Genomic DNA, 27,994 nt, shown 5'->3' with positions numbered 1-27,994 from the left:
TACTACATGATTCCATATGTGTTTTTTTTCAGTTTTGATGTCTTCACTATTCTACAATGTAGAAAATAGTAAAAATTATTGAATGAGTAGGTGTGTCCAAACATTTGACTTGTACTGTACCTTGTCCATAATGTAGAGGCCTATGGGATATTCAATGAAGAGGTTAGGGTGGAAGATGGTAAATGTGATCTGCATAACATACCAATATCAACTGACATACCTTTGTATGCCTCCTCGTCTGTATACCTGCAGACACAGACACAAAAATGAGCTGTTCAGTCATCTGCACCCAATACAGCTAGCCTTCAACATATTCTTATGTTGATTGATATCAATTGAATTTAGTTCATTTTCTGTTTTAGAGGGGCCCCCGTGTTGAGGATCAGCATGGCTACAGACGTGAGTGCTACGGAGCGGTAGTAATTTAGGCAGGTTACCTTCGCCTTCATGGGCACAGGGACTATGGTGGTCTGCGTGAAACATGTAGGTATTACAGACTCAGTCAGGGAGATGTTGAACATTTCAGTGAAAACACTTGCCAGGTGGTCCACGCATGCGCCGAGTACACGTCCCGGTAATCTGTCTGGCCTCGCGGCCTTGTGAATGTTGACCTGTTTAAAGGTCTTGCTCACATCGGCTACGGAGAGCGTGATCACACTGTTGTCCGGAACAGCTGGTGCTCTCATGCATGCTTCAGTGTTGCTTCGAAGTGAGCTTAAAAGGCATTTAGCTCGTCTGGTAGGCTTGCATCACTGGGAAGCAGCTTGCAAGCCCTGCCACATCCGACGAGCGTCAGAGCCGGTGTAGTAGGATTCAGTCTTAATCCTGTATTGACGCTTTGCCTGTTTGATGGTTCGTTTGAGGGAATAGCAGGATTTCTTATAAGCGTCTGGATTAGTTTCCTGCGCCTTGAAAGCGAAAGCTAGCCTTTAGCTAGGTGCGGATGTTGTCTGTAATCCATGGCTTCTGGTTGGGATATGTATGCAAGGTCACTGTGGGGATTACTTCATCGATGCACTTATTGATGAAGCCGGTGACTGAGGTGGTATACTCCTCAGTGCCATTGAATGAATCCCGGAACTTATTCCAGTCTGTGCCAGCAAAACAGTCCTGTAGCATAGCATCCGCTTCATCTGACCACTTCCGTATTGAGCGAGTCACTGGTACTTCCTGCTTTAGTTTTTGCTTGTAAGCAGGAATCAGGAGAATAGAATTATGGTCAGGATATTTGTAGGGAGAGCTTTGTATGCATCTCTGTGTGTGGAGTATAGGTGGTCCAGAGTTATTTTTCCTCTGGTTGCACATGTGACATGCTGGTAGAAATGAGGTAAAACAGATTTAAGTTTGCCTGCATTAAAGTCCCCGGCCACTTGGAGCGCTGCTTCTGGATGAGCATTTTCTTGTTTGCTTATGGCCAGGAAGGACCTCCACATCTGGCTACTCCTGCAGGAAAGGCTACTCCTGCAGGCCTGGCTCCCCAGTGGGTGGGCCAATGCCCTCCCAGGCCCACCCATGGCTGCGCCCCTGTCCAGTCATGTGAAATCCATAGATTAGGGCCTAATACATTTATTTAAATTGACTGATTTCCTTCTATGAATTGTAAATCAGTAAAATCTTTCAAATTGTTGAATGTTGCGTTTATATTTTTGTTCAGTATACATTGAAAGCAGGTGCTTCCACACAGATGAGTCAATGTGCTAACACTAGGTACCAGAATCTCGCAGTATCCCTTTAAAGCCACAGTGTAAGATGTTTACCATCAAAGAGTGGGCCACCAACAAAACAGTATTACCAATGGATAAAATGCAGCTTTTGACATTGATTGAAATACTGTAGTCCTCAATATCTGTTATTATAGAGCTCTGCTCAGCCTAAAAACATGACATTACCTATTATTATAGAGCTCTGCTCAGCCTATAAACATGACATTATCTATTATTATAGAGCTCTGCTCAGCCTGTAACATGACATTATCTATTATTATAGAGCTCTGCTCAGCCTATAAACATGACATTATCTATTATTATAGAGCTCTGCTCAGCCTAAAAACATGACATTATCTATTATTATAGAGCTCTGCTCAGCCTATAAACATGACATTATCTATTATTATAGAGCTCTGTTCAGCCTATAAACATGACATTATCTATTATTATAGAGCTCTGCTCAGCCTAAAAACATGACATTATCTATTATTATAGAGCTCTGCTCAGCCTATAAACATGACATTATCTATTATTATAGAGCTCTGTTCAGCCTTAAAACATGACATTATCTATTATTATAGAGCTCTGTTCAGCCTGTAACCATGACATTATCTACTATTATAGAGCTCTGCTCAGCCTGTAACATGACATTCCATGAGAGCAAGATTCTAGTTGGAACTCTACATCTTTTGTTTTTCAAATTACACCAAGATTCTTTTTAAATTAGAATTTGTTTGTAAACTGGCCTCAGGTTGAGGGATCTGATTTGGATTCAACCTCCTAGCAAGAGAGTAGTGGAGGTTTCATTCAGGTCTCTCTTTAAATAAACACTGTCTTTGGCAGGAGAAAGACCAGACTCGGAGGAACCAGAGACGTCCAAACCAGCAAGACGACGCAACTGCTCCCACTGTGGAAAGGGTTTTAACCAGTTAGGGGACCTGAAAAGACATGAGAGGACACACACAGGCGATAAACCTTTCCAATGCTCCCAGTGTGTCAAGAGTTTTTCCTCTCGCAAAGATTGTGTAGGATCTTAGTTTTATCACTCTTCCTGTGCAGCAGTAAATTCAAACTTGTAGTTTATTCACAGTTTAAAAAGGATTCCAAAGTTTGTAATTTCCACTTAACATTTCAGACTTAATTTGCCCTAACGTTAAATGCATCAATCCCTACAAAAAAAATGTCATTAATTATAATCGGCATAATCATTCACATTTCCTGTTGTTGCAGGATTATTTTCCTGCTGTAGCAAACTGGCTCACATTAATATTTTCCCCATGTGCACTGTATTTTAAATCAAATCAAATTCTATTTCGCACATACACCGAATGCAACAGGTGTAGACTTTACCCTGAAATGCTTACTTATGAGCCCTTTCCCAACAATGATGAGTTAAAAATAAAAAAAGGAAATAATAACACAAAATAACAATAAGGAGGTTATATACAAGAAGTACCTGTACTGAGTCAATGTGCAAGGGTACGAGGTAGTTGAGGTAATATGTACATGTAGGTAGGGGTAAAAGTGACTAGGCAGATGACACATTTTTTTTATGTATCAGATATGTTTTATTTAAAAAATACTAACATTCAAATCATTGTTGTGCAAATACAAACTAAACATGTTCTGGGCAAATGACAGGATGCCACTTCACACATGCAGCACAGATGCCTTTTAATACAATTGCCTTTATCAATATGAGGAAAACAGTTAATTGTCATGGAAACCAAAGAACGCATTTATTTAGCACAAGTATTGTAGTACACTGCAGCTATTCTGCTATTACTGCGTCTAAAATACCACAGTCGACTGCAGTTACTGCACTTTCAAAACGGCCATCTTTTTTTGTCAGGGAAGACGACATTTTTTACGTTATTTGCCGCATAGCCTAGCTTTTTCAGGACAATTTCTTGATATCGGCAAAAATGAAAATGTGTCACTGACTCGCCCACGCATTGCTGAAGACTTTGGATTCGACTTTCCGAGGATGTCCATTTGCAACAGTCACGCGTATTTAAGCCTCCCACTGCTGAAAATGGGTTGTTGTCATTTCAACAACAACAACTTGAATACAAATAAATGTGAAGACGTTAGATCAACGTGGAAAACTGATTGGATTTGCAAAAACTATTAACATAAGGCATTTTCACCCAACTTAAATCCAATGACACGGTGAAATGTTTTCTTGATGTCATGTCGATTTCACTTTAGTTGACAATTTAACCAAATGTAAATCAAAACTCGACGTTGAAATGACGTCTGTACCCAGTGGGCTGGTTTGAATTAGCTGCAGGTGTTGGATCAACATTCACCTTCGAGACATACATCTACGACGAGGATCCATAGTTTAGGAAATGGAGGCGAGTAGTGCGGACGAAATGGAGAAAGGGGTTGGTGAAGCAACAGTGCTGATGGAGAAAGGGTTGGAGAATCAACAGCTGTGATAGAATGAGGACAATATGGGTGTCGGTTCTGATGATAGATATATATTTTTTTTTTAGTCCCGTATTTAACTAGGCAAATTAGTTAAGAACAATTCATATTTACAATGGCCGCAAACATGAGCCAATTGTGAGCCGCCCTATGGGACTTCCGATCACGGCCGTTTGTGATACAGCTTGGAATCGAACCAGGGAATGTAGTGACGCCTCTAGCACTGAGATGCAGTGCCACTCAAGAGCCAAAATATCTGGCAGCGGCGGGATTCGAACCCGCGCCTCCGAAGAGACTGGAGCCTTAATCCAGCGCCTTAGACCGCTCGGCCACGCTACCGATGAACATATGTGTTTTCAATATGATTCAAGATATTGATATCCATCAAAACCGGATGTTTCCGGTTTTATCAATTCCGCAGAGGATGATAGTGTGTGTATATAAGACGTGTGGAAACCTTACATTGAAATTATTTGTTATGACATTGTTTGACAGAATCGTATTTGCGTCACCCAATTCAGACAGCAGATGGCGAAGTGAGCAATGCTTACGTGACGTGTAATCTAGTGGACGGGATGCTAAGAAGGGCAACACGGCTGCTTATTCATCCACCTCGATAGCTTGCTAGGCAACATGAAACCGAAATATTGAAGCTTTTTACACCATTCTTGTGTATATTTGTCTCAGTGTTTTAAACACAATTATGTTAACGTATCAACTGCTTAATTTTAACATAATTTGCATGTTAAATGTGTTAACCCTGTTAAGATTGATACTGAGCCCGGCTCTAGGCTAGTCGCTAATGCTAACCAGCTAATGCTAGCTAGCTAACTAACATCCCCGACCATGAGCTCAGTAAGCTACTCCTCTGCTAAAGAAGAAGAGGTCTGCTGGACACAGAAAGAAGCTCTGGGGCTGAACATTGTCGTAAAAGAGGATATTACAGTGAAAGGAGAGGAAGAAGCTTTCAGAATTAAAAAGGAGGAAGGGGAGGCTATCACATTGAAAGAAGAGGAGGAGCATTTTGGAGTGGAGGGAGTAACGGCTGTCACAGTGGAAGAAGAGGAGGTAGAAGCTTTCAGAATAAAAAAGGAGGAAGAGGCAGCTGTTAGAGTGAAAGAGGAACCTTTTTGGGAGGAAGAGGAGTCTATCTCAATAAAAGAGAAGGTTGAAGACGTTCTGGGAGTGAAAGAGGAGGAGACAGAAGATCTGATTAACACCAGTGAGTACTGTCTAAAAAAACTCAGTGGTTGTTGAACTAGGCTAATGTGTAGTTTTAAAGGGGCATTCTACTGAAGTTCTGCACTCAAATATGTTGTTCAGTACTGTAGGAATTGTTAAAGGGGCAATCTGCGATTGGTACATTATTTTTTTTAAACTTTTAAATGATTGATACTTTATTGTCCATTTACATCTAAATGAATTTAGTTTAGTCAGCGGGTAAACATCTTTCCACACTGGGAGCTGTCTCCCAAGCTGGCCTCACTTTCTCAGAGGAAGAGAACATTTATCATTTTTCTGGATAGGCCAGAAATTGTGACACGTTACTCCCTATGTAAATGTGGGGTGTGAAACCTGCCAGTTCAAGTCAGCTCCACTGAGAGAGTGGAAACAGAGAGCTGACAGATGGGGCTTTCTGCCATAATAAGGTACGGGAACTTATGAAATTCACTGAGCGCTCTGTACACCACAAATGTCACTCGGAACCTGTCCACAACTTCACATCTCACAGTTTAAAAGCAGAGGTCCAAGTCCAAGAAACTGATGACACGTAAGAGAGAGTTGTAGCCATTGATTCTTGAAGAATATATCTCCTAAATGCCCAACGACCTTAGTTCAACGGTCATACCCCATCTGAACCCAAAATATACTGAGTGTACAAAACATTAATTTCCCATCAGAACCCAACAGCCTGTTTAACTCTGAGGGGTGTACTATGTAGTGGGATAGAGGAGTTAGGGAGCTGACTTTGGTCAGTTCTGAATTCAACTCACTGAATTCAACTCACGATAAATGTTGAAGGTCTCTTACCTCTTAGCCATGTACATTTCTATGGCAACAAATCCTTAATCTCTAACTTGCTCTGGGGCAGGCTAGTTGAGGACCAATCAGGGGGCAGGCTAACCCCACTTTATCCTGACTCAAGTGTTGTGTCTGAGCTGCGAGTTGAGGATCAATCAAATCGAATTCCCTACCATCTGTGATTGCACTAAAAAGTCATACGTTTACCGTCTGTTTGATGTTCTCATTAACACAGGAGAGAGACATGACTATTGTGGATCCTCTGGGAAGCCTCAACAACATACTGATGCTGACGAGGCAGAGAAGAGTCTCTCCAGATCAGAACACCAGATGGTACAGCTTGGTCTGGTCTAGCATACAGCTTGCTCTATCTGGGCTGGGTTTCTGTAAAACACTTTATGACAACAGTGACATCAGCATCCATAATGATATGTGTCTGTGTCCCCTCTTTATGGTCACCAGGACAACGCTAGCCCGCCCCCTTCCACCCTACCAGAGTCCCTGTGTCGTGCCTCTCCCGGTAGCGCCTTACTGCTGGGTATGAAGAGGTTGTCTGTGCTGCTGGTGGACTGCAGGAAAACAACAGGGCTGAGTGGAACTGTGAGAGGAGGAGAAGAGAAGAAAGGATCAGATTTGACACATCAAAGTAAGGGCTGTAGTTTAGTTTGAACAAATAAAATAGATCTGCCCACTGGTATCTGTTCCCAACTAATACAAATCTTGGTCGATTAATTTTTTTCTGTGTATTTTTCCATATATATATATACACCATTCTGCCTTACTTATGTGGAATGCCAATGTATCTTACAATTTCTACTGATCTGCGTGCCAGTTATGGTTTTCATATGCACATTTTCGTCAAACATTTTAATTTCATTTATAATAACGACTTCATATCTCAAAATCATTGTAATATGGTTAATCAAAATTCTATCTAAATGAAAATGATTAAAAACCTAAAAAGTATCTTCTGTTTCCAACTATGTAAAAATAGCATACATAAAACCAACAAATAAAAACATTGCAGCCTACAGGTAGAAAATATCCTGATAAAAAGAAATATCCTATAAATCACATTGACTATGCATGGCCTGTCTGCAACCAACTTCACACTGTATCAACTATTAACTTGGGTCAGGCCTGAAGCTTGTGCTAGCAACCTAGTAACATTGTATAACATATTCTGGATGCTCAGAGTTTCCCTGCACCAGTGAGCTCAGGACCGACACAGCTGTAGGCTGTTTGCGCAAGGGATAAGAAGCCGTGCTTAACTTGGGCAGGAGCTCACTGGAGCTGAGTAGCGACACCTCAAATGTTCCTCTAATAGAATATTAGCTCAGAAGTATAGTGGAGCTCCTGCACCTAAATATAAACAGTACCAGCACCCAAAATGAGTATCGGAACCTATTTCAGTCCAAGTCAAGCACTGATGAGAAGTAGGTAGGCCTCTTTTAGGACATTTCCACTGGGTCAGAGCGTTACATGTTTCCCTTTCACTCTGAGTGGTTAATCAAAAGGTAGAGAGCTGGAAAGATTTTTCATATACATTGAGGAACTATTGTAATTCTCAATGGCTGTAAAAACAGACTTTGTTTGCTGCTGTTTTAGGTGAAGAAAACATTACATTGAGAAGCTCCACAGGTCAATAGTGGAGGTGCGTTAAGCCAATCATCAATTCTGTCAAATTGGCGGGAGAGAGGTGAATTGTGCGTCTGGGCGCTGCATGGTTAATCTGACGTTTGCATTGACCATACAGCATTTACGCTGATACGGCCTCTTCAGAAGTCAGGGCATTCATGCTTCTTGCGCTTTGTGAAGCAGTGCAGAGCTGTTGTCAAGGAAGTGAGTTTGTTTGTACTGTTGACACCCTGTGGAATCCATAGGAATTGCATCAGGGAGCTATTTTACAATATGATTTTTCTCTTGCATTTCTAAGAGGGTCTCTCCCCCCCAAAAAACACATCTGTTTTCTTCTTTGGATTTTCTCCTACCATATCTATTGTGTTATATTATCCTACATTATTTTAACATTTCTACAAACTTCAGAGTGTTTTCTTTCCAATGGTACCAATTATATGCATATCCTGGCTTCAGGACCTGAGCAACAGGCAGTTTACTTTGGGCACGTCAGTCAGGCAGGAAGTGGAGAAAAAAGGGGGCTTATCCCTAACGGCATGTGCGAGCACACTTGTCCGGTTCACCTGGCTGAGTTAAAAGCAAAAGAATATAAAAAATAAAAATCAATATTCTATTTAAACTTTCTGTCTGTTTATTTACCAATTTTGATGTCATATATTGAATTTGGATTTACTTCCAAAGTCAATAATTGAAACCAACCTAATTGAATCTATGACATCCACATTCCATTGACGCCCTGCTAACCCCATATCAGATGTGGATGTGTAGATCAATAAGGATGTTAATAGAGCTAGATCAGATTTGGATAAATTCCCTTACAACCCCTAAGAAGTAGATCAGATTGGATTCGGATGTCATTTTGTTCAATAAGGATGTCTAGATGAAATAAGGATATCATAAATCTAGATCAGATTAGGATGTCAAATAACAGCACAACAACATGTAAAGTTCAATAGGATTTTTATTAGCCTACAGTTCTCTACAGCCACTCTGCTATGAGGGATCTATATTAAACCTCATACAAAGACTTAATAGGAAGTTTCATCATGTGGACTTCATACATGTCTGTCTAACTAAACACTGTATTTGACAGGAGAGAGATCAGACTCTCACGCTGACAGCGGTAAGAGTCCTTCAGGGGATCCAGACCCAGCGACGTCCAAACCAGCAGGACGACACCACTGCTCCCAGTGTGGAAAGAGTTTTAACCATTTAGGGAACCTGAAAACACACGGGAGGACACATACAGGAGAGAAGCCATACCACTGCTCCCTGTGTGGAAAGCGATTCACCCATTCAGGGAGCCTGAAGGCACATACAAAAATACACACAGGGGAGAAGCCTTATCATTGCTCTCAGTGCGGAAAGAGATTTATCCAGTTAGGGAACCTGGAATCACATGAGAGAACTCACACAGAAGTAAAGAGGCTTTTCCACTGTTCTCATTGTGAAAAGACTTTTAAGAATTTAGGGAACCTGAAAGTGCATGAGAAATGCCATACAGGGGGGGAAGCTTTTCTGCTGCTCCCAGTGTGGAATGATATTTACCCAGTTTAGGCACCTGACAGACCATGAGGTAACACACACAGGGAAGATGCCTTACCACTGCTCCCAGTGTGGAAAGACATATTTCACGTCACATGCACTTAGTCTTCATGAGAGAACACACACAGTGCTCCCGCCTTTATCTCATATTTTTGACTGAAAATGTGTTTTTGTTTGTGCCACATTAAATCAAATTGTAGAAAGTATACTCAACAACAACAAAAATGTTACCCTCTGTTTCTTCTTGAAAAACATGTTAAAACAATTATTTAACCTTAAATTCCTATTACTACCAACACAAATAAGTACTCCCAATAATATTTTTCCAATCAAGTTACAGAGCTCTACCAGGCGGTTGAGAAGTCAAGAGGGTCATACCTACAATGTCACATTTAGAATGACATTTTGCATAGTATTTTTACTGATCTAGATAATATCATATACATTATTTTAGGTATGCTTCAATGGCCTTTATACATAGTTAAGCATTGTTAAATGAGGACTGATCTCAAACGTGGAACAACGTATGGTAATATTCAGTTACATTTCAAATGTATGTGTTTTTCCAGGTGGTGTATACAGTAGTAGTCACACAAAATGGCTTTCTTGAATTTCAAATGGTCTAGGTTCTTCCACCACATTTCCCCCATCTTCAGACTACATTTTACGGTAATATATGACAAAGTGACTTTTTTTAATTACTATTACAGACTTTGTTTTATAGGCCTATAGTCTGAATATTGATTAATTGACGCCATGGGGCATGAAATGTGGATACAACCACTTCTGTTCCGTAGTAGAAGTAGTAGTCTGTTAATCATGTCTGTCTCTAGTAGTAGTAGCTGTAGTAGCATCTGTAGTAGCAGCTGTAGTAGCATCTGTAGTAGTAGCAGCAGTAGTAGTGGTAGTAGTAGTGGCTGTAGTGGTAGCAGTAGCAGTAGCAGCATTAGTAGTAGCTGTAGCAGCATTAGTAGTAGCTGTAGCAGCATTAGTAGTAGTAGCATCTGTAGTAGCAGCAGCAGCGGTAGCAGCGGTAGCAGCAGTAGTGGTAGCAGTAGTGGTAGCAGCAGCAGTAGTAGTAGCAGCAGTAGTGGTAGTAGTAGTGGCTGTAGTGGTAGCAGCAGTACATTTACATTTTTTTTTAATTTTTTTTACATTTTAGTCATTTAGCAGACGCTCTTATCCAGAGCGACTTACAGTAGTGAATGCATACATTTCATACATTTCATTTGTTTTTGTTTTTTGTACTGGCCTCCCGTGGGAATCGAACCCACAACCCTGGCGTTGCACACACCATGCTCTACCAACTGAGCCACAGGGAAGACTGTGGTGGTAGTAGTAGTAGTAGCTTTTCCTTTCTTCCTCACAGTCAGACTGAATTGTACATCAATCTACAATCATAACATCAATCATATATAATTATCAAATAGTAACATCCTAAACTAGAAAAACACTTTTTTAAATACAAAACAACGACAAGGTTTTTTGGTTGACAGCTTGAGAAAATACAGTCCATCATCTTTAGAGTTCTTAGGAAGGCATTTCTAAGGCTCTGGGCTATGTGGTGTGTGCCATTTGAATCAATCCGGTTTTTAGTGAAGTACGGAACAGGAGAGTCTAATAGCGGCCTGTTTGGTGTCACGGAGAGAGAGTGTTCAGTTTGTTCTCTGGTTGGAGGGAGCCAGTCTGTAAACTAGGAGTTCTTCAGGGATTTAACAAATGTCAGGCAGATCTGCTCCTGTTCTGACATGAGGGCTTCGTGGTAGCTGGTGTACAGTTACGACCGGCCTAGAATTATTCTGCTGCAGGGCTCTCTTCTGGACACACTCCAGCTTGAACGGTCAGGGTTTGAGTGAGGTCAGGATGTGACCATGGTATGCTTGGGTGACAGGCAGTGACAGCATACTTCGGAACTGGTCTTACACTGGTCTCTTGAATAATGTTTACATACTGCTTTACTCATCTCATATGTATATATACTTCTATTCTACTGTATTTTAGTCAATGCCACTCCGACATTACTCGTCCTAATATTTATATATTTCTTAATTTTTTTAAAACTTTTACATTTGTGTATATTGTTAGATACTACTGTTTGGAGCTAGGAACACAAGCATTTTGCTACACCCACAATAACATCTGCTAAATGTGTATGTGACCAATAACATCTGCTCCAAAATGTGTATGTGACCAATAACATCTGCTTAATATGTGTATGGACCCATAAAATGTGATTTGATTTGATACGTAGCCGATGTAGATGCCCAGTTGGTCTGCTTTGGTTACAGGGGCCCTGGTCATGACATCAACCTGGCTGCTCCAGGCCAGGTCCTAATAATATATGGAGTGGATCTGACTTTTTAGGAACACCAGCACAAGTTAGATATCACTGTTGGAGCTAGGAACACAAAGCATGTTAGATATCACTGTTGGAGCTAGGAACACAAAGCATGTTAGATATCAGTGTTGGAGCTAGGAACACAAAGCATGTTAGATATCACTGTTGGAGCTAGGAACACAAAGCATGTTAGATATCACTGTTGGAGCTAGGAATACAAGCATGTTAGATATCACTGTTGGAGCTAGGAATACAAACATGTTAGATATCACTGTTGGAGCTAGGAATACAAACATGTTAGATTCGTTTTTTTATTTAAATTGGCAAGTCAGTTAAGAACGAATTCTTATTTACAATGACGGCCTACACCTGCCAAACCCGGACGACTCTGGGCCGTATCTCCACACAGTTTGCGAACAGGCACACGTGCTCAGTGGATGTGTTTTAATGTAGTTTACAATGGAAGTTACCTGCTGCAGTGTATCTCAGAGTTCTGTGCTCAGCTCTTTTCCCCGCCAGTTACTCTCTGTGTATCGTACAATGCGTCCATATGGCAGAGGGAGAAACATAACAAGAGTGAAGAGGCCTACCCACCGTCCCTCCATAGATGAAGCCCCATTTGTGCAGAAGTCCACCATTCAATCCCTATGGGGAATCTGTTTTTTTCCCCCATCAATATAGTCACGCAGCACACTGAACATCCTCTTTGTCCCGGTTCATGCTTGGGAATCGGGAGACAGAACAATATGTCCTCGCAAATAGAATCCCCCGACATGTACAGGGAACAAAAAAGTAAACGCATGGGCATCTCGGCCTTGACAGCTAACGTCCATTTGGAGAGCGTAAACTGGGGAGTTTTGGACTCGTTCAGTCAGTTTCCTCTTGATTGCTAGCAATAACATAAATGATTTGTTTACCAGTGTTCTCTGATAAAAGTATTGATGTGAGTTTCTGTGCCTCTGCCTCCCAACACATTGTTTTCACCATATCAATTGCGGCCGGTAATGTCAAAGTCTCTGCAGTAGTGTGTGGTTTCATAGCGTAGCAGGCCTAGTCATTCACAGTGGGAATGATTCAATAGTGTGTGGTTTCATAGCGTAGCAGGCCTAGACATTCACAGTGGGAATGATTCAATAGTGTGTGGTTTCATAGCGTAGCGGGCCTAGACATTCACAGTGGGAATGATTCAATAGTGTGTGGTTTCATAGCGTAGCAGGCCTAGACATTCACAGTGGGAATGATTCAATAGTGTGTGGTTTCATAGCGTAGTGGGCCTAGTCATTCACAGTGAGAATGATTCAATAGTGTGTGGTTTCATAGCGTAGCAGGCCTAGTCATTCACAGTGAGAATGATTCAATAGTGTGTAGTTTCATAGCGTAGCAGGCCTAGTCATTCACAGTGGGAATGATTCAATAGTGTGTAGTTTCTAGTCATTCACAGTGGGAATGATTCAATAGTGTGTAGTTTCTAGTCATTCACAGTGAGAATGATTCAATAGTGTGTAGTTTCTAGTCATTCACAGTGAGAATGATTCAATAGTGTGTAGTTTCTAGTCATTCACAGTGAGAATGATTCAATAGTGTGTAGTTTCTAGTCATTCACAGTGAGAACGATTCAATAGTGTGTGGTTTCATAGCGTAGTGGGCCTAGTCATTCACAGTGAGAATGATTCAATAGTGTGTGGTTTTATAGCGTAGTGGGCCTAGTCATTCAGTGAGAATGATTCAATAGTGTGTGGTTTCATAGCGTAGCAGGCCTAGTCATTCACAGTGAGAATGATTCAATAGTGTGTGGTTTTATAGCGTAGTGGGCCTAGTCATTCAGTGAGAATGATTCAATAGTGTGTGGTTTCATAGCGTAGTGGGCCTAGTCATTCACAGTGGGAATGATTCAATAGTGTGTGGTTTCATAGCGTAGCAGGCCTAGTCATTCACAGTGAGAATGATTCAATAGTGTGTGGTTTCATAGCGTAGCAGGCCTAGTCATTCACAGTGAGAATGATACAATAGTGTGTAGTTTCTAGTCATTCACAGTGGGAATGATTCAATAGTGTGTGGTTTCATAGCGTAGTGGGCCTAGTCATTCACAGTGGGAATGATTCAATAGTGTGTAGTTTCTAGTCATTCACAGTGGGAATGATTCAATAGTGTGTAGTTTCTAGTCATTCACAGTGAGAATGATTCAATAGTGTGTAGTTTCTAGTCATTCACAGTGGGAATGATTCAATAGTGTGTAGTTTCATAGCGTAGTGGGCCTAGTCATTCACAGTGGGAATGATTCAATAGTGTGTAGTTTCATAGCGTAGTGGGTCTAGTCATTCACAGTGAGAATGATTCAATAGTGTGTAGTTTCTAGTCATTCACAGTGAGAATGATTCAATAGTGTGTAGTTTCTAGTCATTCACAGTGGGAATGATTCAATAGTGTGTAGTTTCATAGCGTAGTGGGCCTAGTCATTCACAGTGGGAATGATTCAATAGTGTGTAGTTTCATAGCGTAGTGGGCCTAGTCATTCACAGTGAGAATGATTCAATAGTGTGTAGTTTCTAGTCATTCACAGTGAGAATGATTCAATAGTGTGTAGTTTCATAGCGTAGTGGGCCTAGTCATTCACAGTGGGAATGATTCAAGTGCATCAGCCAGGCCTTTTTCCTTTGATCTAAGGGCCCTCTGGTTGGATCTTTTAGATTTTAATCAATTTCATTTAGATTAAGGTTAACCACATTACAATGATTTTGAGAAATTTAAAAAATATATATATAATATATATATATATATATATATTTTTTTTTTTCCTCCTTATTTTGGAAATTCTCTAGCGACCCCATTTTAATATCAGGCGAATATTAGGTAACACTTCATCTTGTTCCGTTATTCAACTAAGCTTCATAGACTTACATTTTGGCGAGCAAGAATGACTAGCTCACAATTTTAAACATAACTTTTCATTAATGTGTTTAAAAATATTTATTTGATGGTTAAGGTAATTGACCCATTGTCAAACGCACTGTTAAATGATTTAACAATTTAAAGTATTTTATGATGTTAACCTTTTGTGAACCCGTTTTTTTTTGCCTTTGGGATTTGGGCATCAGACTTCAGAGCCCTTTATTGCAAAGTTGGGGGTTGCATTTTGGGGCGGCACGGAGAGGCCGCGCCTCCGCAACGGGACAATCAGGGTGGTGCAGAGATGGTGTCCAATCCGCAGACGCAGCTGCTGGCTTTGTAAACTTCACATAGGCATTTGGTGGCTATACTTCGACTGTGGAAGAAGGAAGCGCCATGGCCAGAACCAAGTGAACCGCTCGCAAATCCACCGGTGGCAAAGCACCCAGGAAGCAGCTCGCCACCAAGGCTGCGCGCAAGAGCGCCCCGGCCACCGGCGGCGTGAAGAAGCCTCACCGTTACATGCCCGGCACCGTGGCTCTGAGAGAGATCCGTCGTTACCAGAAGTCCACTGAGCTGCTGATCCGCAAACTGCCCTTGCAGCGCCTGGTGAGAGAAATTGCCCAGGACTCCAAGACCGACCTGCGCTTCCAGAGTTCTGCCGTGATGGCCCTGCAGGAGTAGCGAGGCCTACCTGGTCGGCCTGTTCGAGGACACCAACCTGTGCGCCATCCACGCCAAGAGGGTGACCATCATGCCCAAGGACATCCAGCTGGCCCGCCGTATTCGCGGAGAGCGCGCTTAAACGATGACCTGATCTCCAAAATCCCCCAAAGGCTCTCTTAAGAGCCACCTCCCATATTTCCGTCAAAAGGGCACACTTGTTCCATTTCTACACGTCCCTCTACATTTCCCACCATGTATGTTGTTGACGAACACGTCGTGTTCCCTGCTCTCGAGTCACTACAGACCGTGGTTCGATTCCAGGCTGTATCACAACCGGCCGTGATTGTAAATAAGAGTTGGTTCTTAACTGACTTGACTAGTTAAATAAAGGTCACATAGAAATAAAAGCTGCGTATTGCACGTTTTACTTGGCGGATTTCTAGCTTCAATATTATCTGCTAAAGAGAGGGATGTGACCACGAGAATGTGATTAGATGTATATTAGTATGCCTATAGTAGAACAGTCAAATGTTTACAAAGGAGGGGAAAATACACTAGCAGTAATGAGTGATAGTAATGATATAGGGCAAAGAGTCCCAATAATAGTGTTGGCATGGAGAATTGTCACAACGTAGCGAAGAAAAACATTGCATGCCAACTGACTTTGAAAGTCCCATATTGCAGTGCTGCTGAGAGACTCATGCTGAGGGGAAAACTTTACCGTGGAGCACGGAGGCCATCTAGTGGTTAAACGCGGGTACTGCCAACGTGTGAGCACGTCATAGTGGCTCCCTATCGGTAATGATCTTCAGCCCAGCGTTTCCCAAACTCGGTCCTCGGGTCCCCAAGTGGTGCACGTTGTGCTTTTTGAGAATCCAATTGCTCTTGTAATGTAACATCAGAAAAAGCATCAAATAAAATCACCAAACAGTACAATGAAGAAATGTTCCTTGTTGTATAAAGTGTTGTTTGAAGGCCCCGTTGGGAGTCTGTCAATTGCTTTGTAAAAATCGCCATTCCATCATTCCTGTCTCATGTGGCCGTTGAAGACGTGTCACAATCCTTGGTGGCAAAAACTCCATGTATTGATCAGATAATTACAACGTGCATTGGCCAAAAAGATGGTGCGTTGGGATGCTAGCGGAAACTTTAACATTTGTAATAAGCATGGTAACAAGCATTCATTGTTACACCCCTGTAATTACAGACAGCAATTACCACCAGTTAGATGCTACTATTACAGAGTAACTAGGAATTATTGTAATTTATTACAATATTTGGTACAGTGTAATTACATGTGTAATTGCACTGTACTAAAACAGACATTCAAATGAAGTGCTACCGAATATTGAAAGGAGAGGACGCTTTCAGAATGAAAAAGGGTGTTACAGTGGAAGAGGAGATAGAGGGTGTTACAGTGGAAGAGGAGGAGATAGAAGCTTTCAGAATGAAAAAGGAGGAAGATGAGGCTATCACATTGAAAGAAGAAGAGGAGGATGTTATAGTGAAAGAAGAGGAAGAACCTTTTGGAGTGAAAGAGGAGGAGGAGAGGAAGATTAACACCAGTGAGTTGCGTCATAAAAACAGGGGCACAAATTCTGCACTTGTTGAACTAATGTGTTGTTCAGTACTGTAGGAATATTTATAGGGGCAATCTGTGATTGGTACATGCATTTTTGGTAAATGTGTTTTTTTGCAATGACCTACGACAGAATAAAAGATGTAGTGAATATTTGTCTTATCTTCGTTTCTCACTCCAGTCTGCAGATGGCGACTTAAGTCTTTCAGTTGAGGCCTCTTGCGTGACGTCTAATCTAGTGGACGGGAAAGGACACTTCGATAACAACACGGTTACTGATTCAACCATCTCGCTAGTCAACATAAAACCGAAATATTGAATCTTTTGCTATTTTTGTGTATATTCATCTCAGTGTTTTAAACACACATTTGGTTAAGTATCTACTGGTTAAATGAACATAATTTACTTGTTACATTTGCAAATGTGTTAAGGTTATTTCTGAACCTAGCACTAGGCTAGTCGCTAGCTAACATCCCCGGACCATGAGCACACTTAGATACTCCACCCCTGCTAAAGAAGAGGAGGTCTGTTGCACAGAGAAAGAATCTCTGGGGCTGAACTTTGTCGTGAAAGAAGAACATGAGTATATTACAATGAAAGGAGATAAAGACGTTTTTAGAATTAAACAGGAGGAAGAGGAGGCTATCATATTGAAAGAAGAGAAAGAACCTTTTGCAGTGAAACAGGAAGAGGAGGTGCTCACATTGAAAGAGGAGGATGTTACAGTTAAAGAAGAGAAAGAAACTTTAGGAGGGAAAGAGGCAGAGGGGATAGAGGCTGTCACAGTGGAAGAAGTGGAGGTAGAATATTTCAGAATCAAAAAGGAGGAAGAGGAAGATATCACATTGAAAGAAGAGGAGGATGTTACAGTAAAAGAAGAGGAAGAACCTTTTAGAGAGGAGGAGGAGGCTCTCTCAATAAAAGAGAAGGAGGAAGGAGAGGAGGAGACAGAAGATCTGATTAACACCAGTGAGTATTGGCTTAAAAACAGGGGCACAAACTACCCTTGTTAAACTAATGTGTGTGTGTGTGTGGTTTTAAAGGAGCATTCTACTGAAGTTATACACATGACTTGTTAAAGGGACATGCATTTTTTACTTTTAAATTAATTGTATATAGCCTACCACAAACTTACACCAAACTTTGCCCCGCCCCCCCCCCCCCCCCCTATGCTTTAGCAGCGAACAACGCAGACGGAATCAAATCAAATATTATTTGTCACCGTGAAATGCTTACTTACAAGCCCTTAAACAATGAAGTAAATAAAGTCAAGTAAAAAATAAAATTAAAAGTAACACAAGGAGGACGCATGGCTCTCGACCTTCGCTTCTCCCGAGTCCGTATGGGAGTTGCAGCGATGAAACAACACTGTAACTACCAATTGGATACCAGGAAATTGGGGAGAAAACGGGGTAAAAAAGAACAATAACAAGGCTATATACAGGGGGCACTGGCATCGAGTCAATGTGCGGGGGCAGAGGTCAGTCCAGGCAATTTGTACATGTGGGTAGGGGTAAAGTGACCATGCATAGACAAACAGTGAGCACCAGCAGTGTAAAAACAAAGGGGGGGTGTCAATGTAAATAGTCTGGGTTTCCGTTTGATTAATTGTTCAGCAGTCTTATGGCCTTGGTAGAAGCTGCCAAGAAGCCCTTTGGACGTAGACCTGGCGCTTCGGTACCGCTTGCCGTGCAGTAGCAGAGAGAACAGTCTATGACTTGGGTGACTGGAGTCTTTGACAATGTTTTGGGCCTTCCTCTGACACTGCCTAGTATATAGGTCCTGGATGGCAGGAAGCTTGGTGCCAGTGATGTACTGGGCCCTACACACTACCTTCTGTAGCGCCTTACGGTCGGATACCGAGCAGTTGCCATAAAAGGCAGTGATGCAACCAGTCAGGATGCTCTCGATGGTGCAGCTGTAGAACCTTTTGAGAATCTGAGAACCCATGCCAAATCTTTTCAGACTCCTGAGGGGGAATAGGTGTTGTCGTGCCCTCTTCACGACTGTCTTGGTGTGTTTGGACCATGTTAGTTTGTTGGTGATGTGGACACCAAGGAACTTGAAGCTCTCAACCCGCTCCACTACAGCCCCGTCAATCCTAATGGGGGCCTGTTCTGGCCTCCTTTTCCTGTAGTCCACGATCAGCTCCTTTGTCTTGCTCACATTGAGGGAGAGGTTGTTGTCCTGGGACCACACAGCCAGGACTCTGACCTCCTCCATATAGGCTGTCTCATCGTTGTCGGTGATCAGGCCTACCACTGTTGTGTCGTCAGCAAACTTAATGATGGTGTTGGAGTCGTGCTTGGCCATGCAGTCGTGGGTGAACAGGGAGTACAGGAGGGGACTGAGCACACATCCCTGAGAGTCCCCCGTGTTGAGGATCAGCGTGGCAGATGTGTTGTTCAGGATCAGCGCGGCAGATGTGTTGTTACCTACCCTCACCACGTGGGGGCGGCCCATCAGGAAGTCCAGGATCCAGTTGCAGAGGGAGGTGTTTAGTCCCATGGTCCTTTGCTTAGTGATGAGCTTTGTGGGCATTATGGTGTTGAACGCTGAGCTGTAGTCAATTAACAGCATTCTCACATAGGTGTTCCTTTTGAGGGAAAGGGCAGTGTGGAAGGCAATTGAGATTGCGTAATCTGGATCTGTTGGGCCGGTATGCAAATTGGAGTGGGTCTAGGGTATCCGGGAGGATGCGGTTGATGTGAGTCATGACCAGCCTTTCAAAGCACTTCATGGTTACAGACGTGAGTGCTACGGAATGGTTGAAATTTAGGCAGGTTACCTTCACTTTCTTGGGCACAGGGACCATGGTGGTCTGCTTGAAACATGTAGCTATTACAGACTCTGTCAGGGAGAGGTGAAGACACTTGCCAGTTTGTCCGCGCATGCGCTGAGTACACTTCGTGGTAATCCGTCTGGCCCAGCAGCCTTGTGAATGTTGACCTATTTAGAGGTCTTGCTCACATCGGCTACGGAGAGCGTGATCACACAGTCATCCAAGAACAGCTGGTGCTCTCATGCATGCTTCAGTGTTGCTTGCATCAAAGCGAGCATAAAAGGAATTTAGCTCGTCTGGTAGGCTCACGTCACTGGGCAGCTCGCGGCGGTCATTGCGGTCATTGCTGTCATGACGTTGCCCTCTTTGAGTACAGCGAGCACAGTTGATCCCCTCTACCATCTCCCTACTCTGCACCATCTCCCTCTGTCTCCTACACCCAGGCTGCTGTGGTCAGAAGGCGGTCGTAAATTCCAAAGGGAATGTCCTGCCTCACAGGCCACAGTTTTGAGACAAGGTGGTTTCATAGAGAGACAAAGGAATTCTTTCACCTCACAGGACGGGGGAACCGAACGACATTTATGTTCTGGAAAAGGTATAAAAGATCGGTGAAGTATCCAGCTACGAACTGGTCCGTTTGGTACAATTTTATGAAACTCATGAGACACAATACAGCCACATTACCATGGCTCTTTTTATATAATAGCCTCAGTGGTGAGACTTACATCTAAATGGTTGTATAAAATTATTGAATAAGGATAGAACTGTTTGTGATATTGTGCAATGTGATTTTGGACTGCTAACCTGTTAGGGCTAGGGGGCAGTATTTACAGGGCCGGATAAAAAACGTACCTGATTTAATCTGGTTATTACTACTGCCCAGAAACTAGAATATGCATATAATTATTGGCTTTGGGTAGAACACACCCTAAAGTTTCTAAAACTGTTTGAATGGTGTCTGTGAGTATAACAGAACTCATATGGCAGGCAAAAACATGAGAAGATTCTGTACAGGAAGTGCCCTCTCTGACCATTCCTTGGGCTTCTTGGCTCTGTTTATTGAAAACTTAGGATCTTTGCTGTAACGTGACACTTCCTACGGCTCCCATAGGCTCTCAGAACCCGGGAAAAAGCTGAATGATGTAATTCCAGCCCCTGGCTGAAACACATTAGCGCCTTTGGTAAGTGGTCTATCAGAGGACCATCAGACTGAGGCGCGTGCACGGGGCGACACCATGTTTTTATTTTCTCTCTCTTTGTACTAAAACACGATTTCCCGGTCGGAATATTATCGCTTTTTTACGAGAAAAATGGCATAAAAATTGATTTTAAACAGCGGTTGACATGCTTCGAAGTACGGTAATGGAATATTTAGAATTCTTTTGTCACGAAACGCGTCGGGCGCGTCACCCTTCTTTACCCTTTCGGATAGTGTCTTGAACGCACGAACAAAACGCCGCTATTTGGATATAACTATGGATTATTTTGAACCAAACCAACATTTGTTATTGAAGTAGAAGTCCTGGGAGTGCATTCTGACGAAGAACAGCAAAGGTAATAACATTTTTCTTATAGTAAATCTGACTTTGGTGAGGGCTAAACTTGCTGGGTGTCTAAATAGCTAGCCCTGTGATGCCGGGCTATCTACTTAGAATATTGCAAAATGTGCTTTCACCGAAAAGCTATTTTAAAATCGGACATAGCGAGTGCATAGAGGAGTTCTGTATCTATAATTCTTTAAATAATTGTTATGTTTTTTGTGAACGTTTATCGTGAGTAATTTAGTAAATTCACCGGAAGTTTGCGGGGGGTATGCTAGTTCTGAACGTCACATGCTAATGTAAAAAGCTGGTTTTTGATATAAATATGAACTTGATTGAACAAAACATGCATGTATTGTATAACATAATGTCCTAAGATTGTCATCTGATGAAGATCATCAAAGGTTAGTGCTGCATTTAGCTGTGATTTGGGTTTATGTGACATTCTATGCTAGCTTGAAAAATGGGTGTCTGATTATTTCTGGCTGGGTACTCTGCTGACATAATCTAATGTTTTGCTTTCGTTGTAAAGCCTTTTTGAAATCGGACAGTGTGGTTAGATTAACGAGAGTCTTGTCTTTAAAATGGTGTAAAATAGTCATATGTTTGAGAAATTGAAGTAATAGCATTTCTAACGTATTTGAATAACGTGCCACGGGATTCCACTGGCTGTTACGTAGGTGGGACAAAATCGTCCCACTGGCCCTAGAGAAGTTAATGAAGGAAACTCCAATTCCCTTTGGAGTCTTAACTAAGTCATCGGCACGCCCCCAGGGACACAGACGGACCTGGCATCATGTGACAGACTTTTCTACGTTCAGTATATAAACCCCCACCCAGAATTTCTTTCTTTAGACCAGCTTACCTCGAAGAGAGGGCCAAGGTTTGACCATGCATTCCTCTACTGAACTTTAACCAAACCACGTGGTTAAACTATCGAAACAGAATAATAACAAGTCTTTGATATTAATTACTAGTCTGCAGCTAGAAATTCGGTATCATTGAATGCGAAGACCGACGAAACATCCATTCTATAACGACATGAAGGAATGTCACTTTGAAAGATCCATTATAACCGAGAGAGAGAGAGAGAGGACGAAACTTTCCAACAAAGATCACGACGACACACTGAGCGTAAATATATATATATATAAAATTAAAGTATGGCATAATTCTACTTTTTTTATTCATTTGCATCACTGTCAATGACATACTTTTATTTTGGAGGCAATCCGGAAAGTCCACTATTGTGCCTAATCCTTATTGTGGCTAGCTTCACAACATATAATCCGGTACGGTCGAACCTCACTAGCCAGATGAAGTTAGCTGGCTGCTTATAACATTAGCTTTGGGCAACAGGGTTAAGTAGCTGGCTAGCTATTTATTTTCATGAATTAAAGTTTAATTTCAATAGGCGAACAACAAGTGGCAACCTAGCTAATACTTACTCACAAGGATTCCTAAGAATAATGAAAATGACTGCAGTTTAGTACTGGTCATTGTTTTCAGGCTGGTTGTATTGTTGCTAGCAAGGTACCAAGCTAAAGCTAGCTACCCCAGAAGTTGCGATCGAACAAATTATGCTTTATTACCAACGCGGTATTGTAAACACATTGTTCGTGTCCGGTGTTTGCTTCTTTGCAGACTTTTTTGTACAGCTTTGACAGTGCTACTGTATCTTTTTTGACACGCAAAGACCCAAACGGCGTTCCGTAGTATGTATGTCGTGAAGCTAATAGCAGTGACGCTATTGCTGTGTAACTCCGGTAGGGCAACATCTGAAAAATAGCGCACTTGGTAGTGTGTACCGGTGCTCGACCAGTCGGCGAAAGCCAACATAAACCACGACAGAGAACAGTTGCTTGTCAAGGGCAATGAATTCCATTATCTTGGCTTTAATGGATTTCGCCTTAGAGTTGTCTCGCTGAAATGTTCTTACTCTGTCAAATGACTGCTCGACTTGTTGACTGCCTGATCCACACAGCAGACATTGTGGGCTAGGTTAGGAATGCTGTGTTGCATGTGTAGCGCCAAATTTTACATGGCTTCATTACGTCATGTACAGTTGAAGTCGGAAGTTTACATACACCTTAGCCAAATACATTTAAACTCAGTTTTTCACAATTCCTGACATTTAATCCTAGTAAAAATGTCCTGTCTTAGGTCAGTTAGGATCACCACTTTATTTTAAGAATGTGAAATGTCAGAATAATAGTAGAGAGAATTATTTATTTCAGCTTTTATTTCCTTCATCACATTCCCAGTGGGACAGAAGTTTACATACACTCAATTAGTATTTGGTAGCATTGCCTTTAAATTGTTTAACTTGGGTCAAATGTTTCGGGTAGCCTTCCACAAGCTTCCCACAATAAGTTGGGTGAATTTAGGCCCATTCCTCCTGACAGAGCTGGTGTAACTGAGTCAGGTTTGTAGGCCTCCTTGCTCGCACACGCTTTTTCAGTTCTGCCCACAAATTTTTTATAGTTTTGAGGTCAGGGCTTTGTGATGGCCACTCCAATACCTTGACTTTGTTGTCCTTAAGCCATTTAGCCACAACTTTGGAAGTATGCTTGGGGGTCCATTTGGAAGACCCATTTGCAATCAAGCTTTAACTTCCTGACTGATGTCTTGAGATGTTGCTTAAATATATACACATAATTTTCCTTCCTCATGTTGCCATCTATTTTGTGAAGTGCACCAGTCCCTCCTGCAGCAAAGCACCCTCACAACATGATGCTGCCACACCCGTGCTTCACGGTTGGGATGGTGTTCTTCGGCTTGCGAGACTCCCCCTTTTTCCTCCAAACATAAGAATGGTCATTATGGCCAAACAGTTCTATTTTTGTTTCATCAGACCAGAGGACATTTCTCCAAAAAGTATGATCTTTGTCCCCATGTGCAGTTGCAAACTGTGGTCTGGCTTTTTTATGGCGGATTTGGAGCAGTGGCTTCTTCCTTGCTGAGTGGCCTTTCAGGTTATGTCGATATAGGACTCGTTTTACTGTGAATATAGATACTTTTGTACCTGTTTCCTCCAGCATCTTCACAATGTCCTTTGCTGTTGTTCTGGGATTGATTTGCACTTTTCGCACCAAAGTACGTTCATCTCTAGGAGACAGAACGTGTCTCCTTCCTGAGCGGTATGAAGGCTGCGTGGTCCCATGGTGTTTATACTTGTATACTATTGTTTGTACAGATGAACGTGGTACCTTCAGGCGTTTGGAAATTGCTCCCAAGGATGAACCAGACTTGTGGAGGTCTACAATTTGTTTTCTGAGGTCTTGGCTGATTTGTTTTGATTTTCCCATAATGTCAAAAAAAGAAGCACTGTGTTTGAAGGTAGGCCTTGAAATCTATCCACAGGTACACCACCAATTGACTCAAATGATGTCAATTAGCCTATCATAAGCTTCTAAAGCCATGACATCAATTTCTGGAATTTTCCAAGCTGTTTAAAGGCACAGTCAACTTAGTGTATGTAAACTTCTGACCCACTGGAATAGTGATACAGTGAATTATGAGTGAAATAATCTGTCTGTAAACAATTGTTGGAAAAATTACTTGTGTCATTGTAACGCCCTGGCCATAGAGAGGGGTTTTTGTTCTCTATTTTGGTTAGGCCAGGGTGTTACATGGATGGGCATTCTATGTTTATTTTTCTATGTTGGTTTGTTTCTTTGGTTGGCCGTGTGTGGCTCCCAATCAGGAACAGCTATAGTTCGTTGTTGCTGATTGGGAGTCATACATAGGCAGCCTGTTTTTCCTTTGGGGTTTGTGGGTGATTGTTTTCTGTTTAGAGTTTTTCCTGACAGGACTGTTTTGCTGTTGTCTTTGGTTTATTTTTGTAAAGTGTTCTCTTTTCTATAAAATTTCTAAGATGAACACACATCCTCCGCTGCACCTTGGTTTCATTACGACAACGGCCATTACAGTCATGCACATAGTAGATGTCTTAACTGACTTGTCAAAACTATAGTTTGTTAACAAGAAATGTGTGGAGTGGTTGAAAAAACGAGTTTTAATGACTCCAACATAAGTGTATATAAACTTCCGACTTCAACTGTACATACATTTTTTAAAAGGCACACGGAGTCTCCATATCAATGCATACACACAGACTATCTAGGTGAAATAGGGGAGAGGGGTTGTGCCGTGAGGTGTTGCTTTATCTGTTTTTTGAAACCAGGTTTGCTGTTTATTTGAGCAATATGAGATGGAAGGAAGTTCCATGCAATAAGGGCCCTATATAATACTGTACGTTTTCTTGAATTTGTTCTGGATTTGGGGACTGTGAAAAGACCCCCGGTGGCATGTCTGGTGGGAAAAGTGTGTGTGTCAGATCTGTGTGTAAGTCGACTATGAAAACAATTTGGGATTTTCAACACAATGTTTCTAATAAAAAAGAAGAACTGATGCAGTCGGTCTCTCAACTCTTAGCCAAGAGATACTTGCATGCACAGTATTAATATTATCCCTCTCATTACAATGAATTACAATGATGTCACAGTAGTGTCACCAGTAGTACATTTACCGTTAATTACCATCATTTCTAATATACAATATTTGTTTGGTTACGGTAATTTCTGTTAATGCATTCACTATGCTATTACAGTCTTACCATTGTCATGGACACGTTGTTTGCAGAGAGCACTATCTAGGCTACACTTGTGAGAAAAAAAGTTTGGGTTTATTTCATTGCATTTACGAGTTTTATTTGGAGAGCTCCTGTCAATCTTGAGTAAGGACACTCGCCTGATTACACATCGAAGTAGGCCTGTAGGCTACCTGGCCTGATTACAGATAGAAGTTGGCCTGTAGGCTACCTGGCCTGATTACACATAGAAGTAGGCCTGTAGGCTACCTGGCCTGATTACAGATAGAAGTAGGCCTGTCGGCTACCTGGCCTGCCCTCAAATGTAGGCCTATAAATGTGCACATTTCGGGGTCGGATTCTATTTCTTATTGTCTTAACTCACCATAACTGCGGAGCCTCTCAAAGTATTTTTTTTTCTTCGCCTCAAACAGCAAGTTAACAAGGTCTGTTTTTAACATCCATTGATAATGATAACAGTTCCCAAACGTAGCCTATTTAAGGAATCTTTTCAGCTCTCTCCCTTTGGAAAACCACTCAGCATGAAAGGGAAAAATGTCATGCTGTAAAACTCTGAGAGCCCAGAATATTTTATACAATGTTGCAACTTTGCTAGGGAGAGCTCTGACCAAGTTAATAGTTGGTACAATGTTTCCAGTTCCTTGCAGACAGGCCATGTGTAGCCAATGTGATTTACAGGATCATTTATTTTTATCAGGATATTTTCTACCTGTGGGCTGCAATGTTTTTATTTGTTGTCTTTATGTAGGCTATTTTTACATAGTTGTTAATAGAAGATAGATTTAGGTTTGTATCATTTAGATAGGATTTTGATGAACTAAATTCCATTGATTTTGAGATATGGAGACTTTATAATAAAGAAAATGAAACTGTTCCATGAAAATGTGCATATGAAAATCATAACTGGTCATAACTGGTCATAACTGATCAGTAGAAATGGTACGATAACTTGGTACTCCAAACGGAAAAAGGTTGCCGACTGCTGGCAACTTCAGGAGTGTAAAGTCAGAATCTGTGAAGGCCAGCAGTAGCAGCGGAAGGAGGGTCGGGAACAGGTTTTTTAAATTCTGATTAGGCTATTTGGATCTCTGGCTCCCTCTTTAGTCATTTGTGTATAACTTTTTTTGGCGCAGTGCTTAAAGCATCAGACAAGCCCAATAGCCTACATAGAGTTAATTTTATTCAAACATAGGGTGTCTAAATATGGAAAAATACACGTTTAACATTTTGATCAACCGATTGGTCAAAAGAGCAGGTGACTCTCGGTCGACCAAGAGTTGTTTTTGTCGGGGACAGCCTTACTCCGGAGGCATCCAGAAGCCAAACTAAGCTCCGTACCCAATGAGGAGGGCTCCATATAGCTCCGCATTGACATGATTGGTTGACGCTAGGTGAGGGCGGGAGGTCCTGTATTAACACAAAAACTCACTTCCTCGACAACTTCCTTCACAACAGCTCTGCGCTGCTTGGCGCAAGAAGTATGAATGCTCTGACTTCTGTAGCGTAAATTCTGCACGGCCAATGTAGCCGTTGGATTGACCATGCAGGGAATTTTAGTATTGTAGTACCGTCTAGGGGCTCTGGGTAGTGTTAGCTGGCTGGAGGGATGAAGTCAGACACTAACGTCTAAGGGCTCTGGCTAGAGGGATGATGTGACACGCTGATGTAACAATTGCTTACCACCATGGGCTACTGTATGCTGAAGCTTAAACTCTATTGGACCAGTTAGTTTCTCTACTGGAGCAGTAGGGAGAAATGAAAACCGCACAACTGAATAATTTAGGGAAAAGGATGCCCGGCTTGTATTTGGTAAATAGAAATTCTTACAAAAAATCAATCACCTTGAGTAAATATTTATATGTGAAATTTGTACAATGAGCTCAATATAAATTAAATACATCAACAGCGCAATAGACTTAGATATCGGCCATGTATCCCACCTTATGTTGCACATTTTGGGGAATATTCAGAGGTGGAAACTTTCCGTGGGAATATATGGGAAGTAATTGAAATATTTGGAAATTAATATTAATACCATTTAAATGTAAATGTTTTTTGCATTGGATATATTTATCATATGGAGACAGAAACATAAACCTTTTACCTTATCATAAGTAGACATAATTGCAAATGATTAAATCCTTCCAATAGAAATAAAAAAGTCGGTAATCGGTGAGGATGACGAATGCTTCCTTGGCGCCCTCCAGCCAGTGTCTCCACTCCTCTAATGCCAACTTCACCACCAG

The 27,994-nt window shown here is 41.7% G+C and overlaps 2 protein-coding genes, 1 non-coding gene and 1 pseudogene across 4 annotated transcripts in view; 3 read left to right on the top strand and 1 right to left on the bottom strand.

The window, feature by feature from the left end:
* Positions 1-2,555: 2,555 nt before the first annotated feature.
* LOC106564492 (uncharacterized) lies at positions 2,556-11,594 on the top strand. The gene is made up of 4 exons (XM_045690570.2): positions 2,556-5,361; positions 6,397-6,494; positions 6,624-6,807; positions 8,893-11,594. The coding sequence occupies exons 1-4, from the start codon at positions 4,986-4,988 to the stop codon at positions 9,354-9,356; spliced, it is 1,122 nt and encodes a 373-aa protein (XP_045546526.1). The 5' UTR covers positions 2,556-4,985; the 3' UTR covers positions 9,357-11,594.
* Positions 4,397-4,478, bottom strand: trnal-aag (transfer RNA leucine (anticodon AAG)). Its single transcript has one exon. It is a non-coding gene; the product is annotated as a tRNA-Leu (tRNA).
* A 2,990-nt stretch (positions 11,595-14,584) lies between the features above and the next one.
* Positions 14,585-16,158, top strand: LOC145859384 (histone H3-like; annotated as a pseudogene).
* A 901-nt stretch (positions 16,159-17,059) lies between these two features.
* Positions 17,060-27,994, top strand: part of LOC123723708 (uncharacterized) — a 31,216-nt gene continuing 20,281 nt past the window's right edge. For both annotated transcript variants that reach the window (XM_082958500.1, XM_014130611.2), the window contains exon 1: positions 17,060-17,782. In XM_082958500.1, coding sequence (XP_082814626.1) covers positions 17,296-17,782 — 487 coding nt within the window. In that variant the 5' untranslated portion in view covers positions 17,060-17,295. The remainder of the gene's footprint in view (positions 17,783-27,994) is intronic.

The sequence above is a fragment of the Salmo salar genome, chromosome 12, assembly GCF_965601325.2.
Source record: "Salmo salar chromosome 12, fSalSal1, whole genome shotgun sequence".
In the NCBI taxonomy this organism is placed as follows: domain Eukaryota; kingdom Metazoa; phylum Chordata; class Actinopteri; order Salmoniformes; family Salmonidae; genus Salmo; species Salmo salar.
The sequence above is the reverse complement of the archived record's forward strand: the minus strand, read 5'-3'. Positions and strand labels throughout refer to the sequence as shown.